The sequence below is a fragment of the Carlito syrichta genome, unplaced genomic scaffold, assembly GCF_000164805.1.
Source record: "Carlito syrichta isolate Samal-C Ts95f unplaced genomic scaffold, Tarsius_syrichta-2.0.1 Scaffold298007, whole genome shotgun sequence".
Classification (NCBI taxonomy): Eukaryota; Metazoa; Chordata; class Mammalia; order Primates; family Tarsiidae; genus Carlito; species Carlito syrichta.
Window position 1 is genome coordinate 10,991 of NW_007242103.1, and position 6,756 is coordinate 17,746.

The 6,756-nt window shown below is 46.3% G+C and overlaps 1 protein-coding gene across 1 annotated transcript in view; it reads left to right on the plus strand.

The window, feature by feature from the left end:
- LOC103256930 (cytosolic carboxypeptidase 2-like) overlaps positions 1-6,756 on the plus strand; it is a 17,541-nt gene that overhangs the window by 6,022 nt on the left and 4,763 nt on the right. The window contains exons 4-6 of the mRNA XM_008054691.1: positions 2,987-3,053; positions 3,599-3,724; positions 4,226-4,333. Coding sequence (XP_008052882.1) covers positions 2,987-3,053; positions 3,599-3,724; positions 4,226-4,333 — 301 coding nt within the window. The remainder of the gene's footprint in view (positions 1-2,986; positions 3,054-3,598; positions 3,725-4,225; positions 4,334-6,756) is intronic.

The window sequence follows — 6,756 nt, forward strand, 5'->3', positions numbered from 1 at the left end:
ATTTATATATATATATAAAATAGGCTGGGCTCGGTGGGTCAGTCTGTAATCCCAGCACTTTGGGAGACTGAGGCGAATGGATTGCCTGAGCCCATGGGTTCAAGGCCAGCCCGGGCAACTTGGCGAGACCTCGTCTCTACAATAAATGAAAGTGCTGAGATTACAGTTGTGAGCCACTGTGCCCAGCCCTCACATCTCTAATGGAGTCAAAAAGATAGGAAGGGGCCAGCAAAGGAGACTGAAAAGAGACCAGTGAGACCAGAAGAAAACCCAAGAAGGTGATTCTTTTTAAAACTTAAGTTGGATCATGTCATTCCCCTGTTTAAAGCATTTCAGTATCTCCCCACTCAAATAAAGAAAGAAGAGAAAACCAGAGCCCCTATGGAGGTCTACAAGGATGTAGGATCTAGCCGCCTGATACCTCTGTGGCTGCTGCTCTTCCCCTTTCACACTCTGCTGCTGCCACACTTTTCCTCAGACTCACCAGGCCCTCTTCTGCCTCTGGCTTTTGCAGTAGCAATTTCATCTGCCTGGCATGCTCTTTCCCCAGATATCTGCCTCCTTCAAGTCTTTGCTTTTTTTTTGTTGTTTTTGGGTAGGCATCTCACTCTGTCACCCAGGCTGGAGGGCAGTGGCACACTCTGGGCCACTGCAGCCTTGAACTGCTGGGCTCAGGCGATCCTTCTGCCTCAGCCTTCCAAGTAGCTGGAACCACAGGCATGCGCCACCACGCCCGGTTAATTTTTTGATTTACTGTAGAGACGCGGTCTCACCCATTTGCCCAGGCTGGTCTTGAACCCGTGGGCTCAGGCAGTCCTCTCACCTCAGCCTCCCAAAGTGCTGGGATTATAGGCATGAGCCACCGTGCCCAGCCCCACCGTTTTCAGTGTAGGCCACCCTCTTGATTCTAACACTACAACTTGTTCCCCCTTTTCAACCTCCTGCCACAGCCCATTCCCCTTACGTGCTCTACTTTTTCCATAGTATTTATCGCCTTCTGTCATTCTGTGTCATTTAGGTCTTTATCATGTATTGTTTATTACCAGTAGCCTCCTACTAGGAGGTCAGTTCCACAAGGTCAGAGATCATATTTTGTCCACCTCTGTCTGTCATCACTTAGAATGGTACCTGTTCTATACCTAGCACAGAGGGAGAACTCAGTTAAAATTTGTTGAATTGTGCTCGCTTTGGCAGCACATACACTAACACTGAAATGATATAAAGAAGATTAGCATGGCCCCTACTCAAGGATGACACACAAATTTGTGAAGCATTCCATATTAAAAAAAAAAAAGAAAAAAAATTTGTTGAATTAATTTAGTATTCAGGATCTCAGCTCTGCCCTCATGGTCTCCCTGGATATTTCAGGAAGCCCCAGTTGGGTGGGTATCTTCTGGGTGAAAGAATACCTTCTATTCCAGCTTACTGGCCAGGGTGCCCCATGGCTGAGTCAGTCACCTTCAGGTCTCTGGGCTGGGCATGGAGGTCTCTTGCTAGACGCTGCCCTGTAATCTGGTCTGGACAGTAGAAAGGGATGACTTTCCCACCCACTCTATGTGGCACATTGACATCTAGGCCCTAAAACAATTCTAGCTTAGTTTCACAAATGTCTTCTTATGGACTTTTAGCCAGACCATCAGGCCAGATAGCGGGCTGGTGCCCCACTTAACATGTCACCCCCTCCACTCACAGAGCACTTTTCCTAACTCTCCAAGTCCTCTGCACCAACCCCTCTCCACTTACAGCCTCAAAAGCAAATGCTTTCTTCATGTCAACTCATAGATAGGGGCCTAGGGGGAGTCGATTCAGAAATAGTCAGACTCCATTCTAGCTGGCTCAGCAGGAACACTTTGATGCATTTGGTGAAGAATTATGGAAACCAATTTGCCAGCCTGTGTCAGGAAATGCGATCACAAGCCTCCATGGGGTTCCATCTATCAGTCTGAGTTTGCTCTGTGTGTGCACACATGGTTTTGATACTTTCTGGGATATGCTGCATCTAATGCTTTGATCCCATTTGTTAAAATTTTCTGTTTTCTCCTAAAGGGACCTCAGAGACTATTATCCGTGTCCTCAAAGGCTACTCCTTGTCTAGAAAAACTTTGTGAGAACAGAGAATTGGGAATTAGATCCGAGGAGACAGGGCTTTCTTCTTGCTGGCCTGCTGTGGGGCTTCTCAGTGTTCACTGAGGGGAGTGAGGGGAGCAGAAACAGAATGAAGAAAAATAATGGTTTGAAATGCTGACTTTTCCCGTGTGACTTGAGTTTTGTGCTTAAGAAACGTTTTTTGGCTGGAAACCCTGTCATAGAGCACAGCTCTCAGGTCTAGTCAACCAAACCCCAGGAAAGGGAAGCTATAACATGACACTTAAACAAAGGACATGATGAAGGAAGGGTTGATTATCTGAGTCCTCATTCACCCTATCCTTGCAGAAAGGAGAGGGCACAGTTTATGGGAGAAGACCCTAGGTTAGTCTAGGTATGCATCTAAAACTTACAAAAAGAGAATTAGGGTAACAAGAGTCATACTCTTGGACTCTGACCTGCAGATTCTTTATTAAATTTATGTGTGTATATATTTAACACAGTGTTCCAGAGTAACTGGTATCCTGGCTCTCTGGATTGGTACCAACCAGACAGGAATGAAAGAGAAGAATCTCCCACTCTCAAACAAATCTGTGGCCTCTCACAACTTTGGTTTGTGCATCTGGCCAGTGTTTGCTTCGCCACCAGGATTGCTGACTCCTTGGTGCCAGAGGTTCTGCTTCATTCATCTGTCGTTTCTGTGCCTAACAGATTGCCTGACATGCAGTAGGTGTTCAGAATCAATGAATGAATATGCTTGCCAAAATTTTCTAGTGATTGAAGCACAGACAGTGAGGCAAATAGTATACTAGATATCCTAATCCTGTGCTGGTCTGGTAACTGTTATGCTTCCTAGACATATTAATGAGAGTTCTTTCCCTTTCTTTTCTTTTGGAAACAGCACCAGTGGTTCTGACAGCTCTCTCTCAGATGGTCTTCCTGTTCACCTACTAAACATAGCAGATGAGGTGAGATTATATTAACTCTCATACCCAGGATATAAAGCAGCCTTAAAACAGTCAGGACACTATTGGACAATTTGTTAGAATTTTTCAACCATCAGATGATCTGCGGAAAATATAGTAATAGTGACTTAACTGGTCACCTTGCCCTGGAGTCTCATTTTATCCACTACAACTTTCTTGCTTAGTTGTTAAAGCCACCTTATGGTAACAACCAAACCGAATCTTTTAACCACCTGTCTAACGATCAGTATCATCTGGACCTGACATTGTTGCCATAAGTCATCTGGTTTCATACTGTAAATCTCAGATATTTAGTTATTGGCATAGCTGCCGCTTTGGCAGTGTATTTATAATAAGATGTCAGACTGTTAAGCAGAGAGCAGCCTGTGGTAAGAAGACAATGGAACTGTTGGTTCATTTTCCAAACCAACACTGGGGGGGATGCATGTGGGGCTAGCCTTTGTGTCCGAAGTGTGTGAAGAGTGCCTCGTGAGGGTGGGTGTCACTCTGGACTCCTCAGTGACCAGCTTCTCTACTTTGTGAAATAGTTGAAGCGGAAGAAGAAGATGTTTAAGAAGAAGAAAAAGAAGGTTCTTCAGACTAGAAAACAGCGAAATGAGCAGTATCAGAAAAAAAAGTTGATGCAGAGACTAAACTTAACAGAAGATGCCCCAGTAAGAAAACCCTGCTGCCTGTTCCTACTGTCTGTTTACAGAATATTCCATAGAGAGGACAGGAAAAGGGTTTAAAGTTTTTACTCTAAGCCAGCAAGCAGATGGGGATTGTGACATGGGGAGACTCTCTATTTGGGGGTCAGAGCACTTCCATGGGCCCTCTGGACATTTCTGAGCAGGTCTCAACCTTGGCCCACTCTCCTCCACTCTGACATGGCAGGTCTGGATTTTGACCAAGTCTGAATGTCCAGAGGAAAGAGGTGGCACTGGAAGAGTGGTGGCTGGAGCTGGTCTGGAGTGGATGGGTGGCTGGTCCAGGCTTGGGACACCCAGATAGCTCCTTCTCAGTCTTTCTCCAAGCTACCACACTCATACCATACCCTATGCCTCTAAAGACAAAAGTGCTTTCAGAGCTGGGAGTTCTGTTGATGGGAATTTGGAATTTGGTCCATTATGGATGGATCACTTGAAAAAGATTCTCTTTTCATTCAATCCTTTTAGGAAAGGGCAGGATTTGCTTCTACACTGCAAAAGCAGGCTACCTTTTTCAAAAATTCAGAGACTTCCAGTTCTTCAGCAGTGAGAAATGAAAAACCAAGGATGAATGAGGTAGTACTTTTATTTGACTCTTTGTCACACACATTCTTCGATTTCTCCTATCAGCACATCTCTCCCACAGGTGAAAAATGCAATAGTCATTTATGCCACCCTCACCTGTCAGTACCACTGGGAGAAGGGGAACATTAAAATTGGGGGAGATTGCCAGGCTTGGTGTCTCAGTCTGTAATCCCAGCACTTTGGGAGACTGAAGCGAGTAGATTGCCTGAGCCCACGGGTTCAAGACCAGCCCAGGCAATGTGGAGAGACCTTGTCTCTACAATAAATATTTTTTAAAAAAGTAGCCGGGCATGATAGCACGCACCTGTAGTTCCAGCTACTTGGAAGGCTGAGGTGAAAGGATCACCAGAACCCAACAGGTCAACGCTGGGGTGGCCGTGAGTGACAGCTGCACTCCAACCCTGGCGACAGAGTGAGATTCCGACTCAAAAAATAAAATAAAATAAAATCGGGGGAGACACTGACACTGCTTTGGATTAAACACTACAGAAGTCTGGCATCAAATATTGGTGATTTGTGATTTTATACCAAGAACATAAGAGGTCAGGTGTGGTGGCTCATGCCTATAATCCCAGCACTTTGGGAGGCCAAGGTGAGAGGATTGCCTGAACTCAGGGATTCCAGACCAGCCTAGGCAACTTGGCGAGACCTCATCTCTACAATAAATAAAAAATTAAGCCGGGCGTGGTGGTGCATGCCTGTGGTTCCAGTGACTTGGAAGACTGAGGCAGAAGGATCGCCTGACCCCCGCAAGTCAAGGCTGCAGTGGCCATAAGCATGCCACTGCACTCCAGCCTGGGTGACAGAGTGGGACTCCAACTCCAAAAAAAATAAATAAATAAATAAGAACAGGCTGCTTTATCATCCATTCATCCATCCATCCAATCAACAAATCTTATTTTAAAATAAATCAACGAGGCCAGGTGTGGTGAGTCAAACCTATAATCCCAGCACTTTGGGAGGCTGATACAAGGGGATTGCTTGAGGCCAAGAGTTCAAGACCAGGCTGGGCAACATAATGAGACCCTTGTCTCTACAAAAAAATTAAAAATTAGCTGGGTACGATGGTGCATGCCTGTGGTCCTAGCTACTCAGAAGACTGAGATGGGAGGATTGCTTGAGCCCAGAGGTCAAGTCTAAGATCACACCACTGCCCTCCAGACTGGTCAACAGAGCTAGACCCTGCCTATAAGACAACAGAGATTTCTTTAGAACCGGGCATGGTGGCTCATACCTATAATCCCAGTACTTTGGGAGGCAGAGGGGAGAGGATTGTGTGAGCCCTGGAGTTCAGGACCAGCCTGGGCAACTTGACCTTGTCTCGACAATAAATCAAAAACACATTAACCAGGTATTTTGGTGCACACCTGTGGTTCTAGCTACTCAGATGGCTGAGTCAAAAGGATCACCTGAGCCCAGCAGGTTGAGACTGCGGTGGCTGTGAGCATCGTGCCACTGTACTCCAGCCTGGACCACAGAGTGAGACTCTGAGTCAAAACAAAAAAAACACGAGACCCACCTGGGCAGGCGAGACCTCATCTCTACAATAAATCAAAAAATTAGCCAGGCGGGGTAGCGTGCGCCTGTAGTTCCAGCTACTTGGAAGGCTGAGGTGAAGGATCGCCGGAGCCCAGCAGGTCAAGGCTGTGGTGGCCAGGAGTGGCCACTGCACTCCAGTCTGGGCGACAGAGTGAGACTCCAACTCACCAAAAAATAAAAAAAAACACGAAAAGTCAATTAACAAACTTTCTTGTGTACCTACTATATGCCAGGCCCTTTACTGAATGCTGGGAATGCAACATTGAAGAAAATACCACACCTGCCTTAGGGACTTTAGAATCTGGTGGAGCCAGGTGCAGTGGCTCACCCCTGTATCCCAGCACTGTGGTAGGCTGAGGAGAGAGGATTGCCTGAGTCCAGGGATTTGAGACCAGCCTGGGCAACTTGGTGAGACCTCGTCTCTACAACATATCAAAAAATTAGCTGGGCATGGTAGCACGCACCTGTAGTTCTAGCTACTTGGAAAGCTGAAATGGAAGGATCACCAGAGCCCAGTTGGTCAACACTGCAGTGGCTATGAGCGTGCCACTGCACACCAGTCTGGGCAACAGAGTAAGACTCTGATTTAAAAAAAAAAGAACCTGGAGGAGATTTTCGCAAGTAATCAGGAAATTATATTACAGAATAGGATGCAGTGACAGCACAGAGGAGAGGCACCTAACCAACTTTTAGTATTTTAAGAGTTCTGTGACTATAAAATCTTTGATTTTTTTTTTTTTTTTGAGTTGGAGTCTCACTCTGTCACCCAGGCTGGAGTGCAGTGGCACCCTCCTGGCCACTGCAGCCTCGACCTGCTGGGCTCTGGCGATCCTTCCACCTCAGCCTTCCAAGTAGCCGGAATTACAGGCATGCGC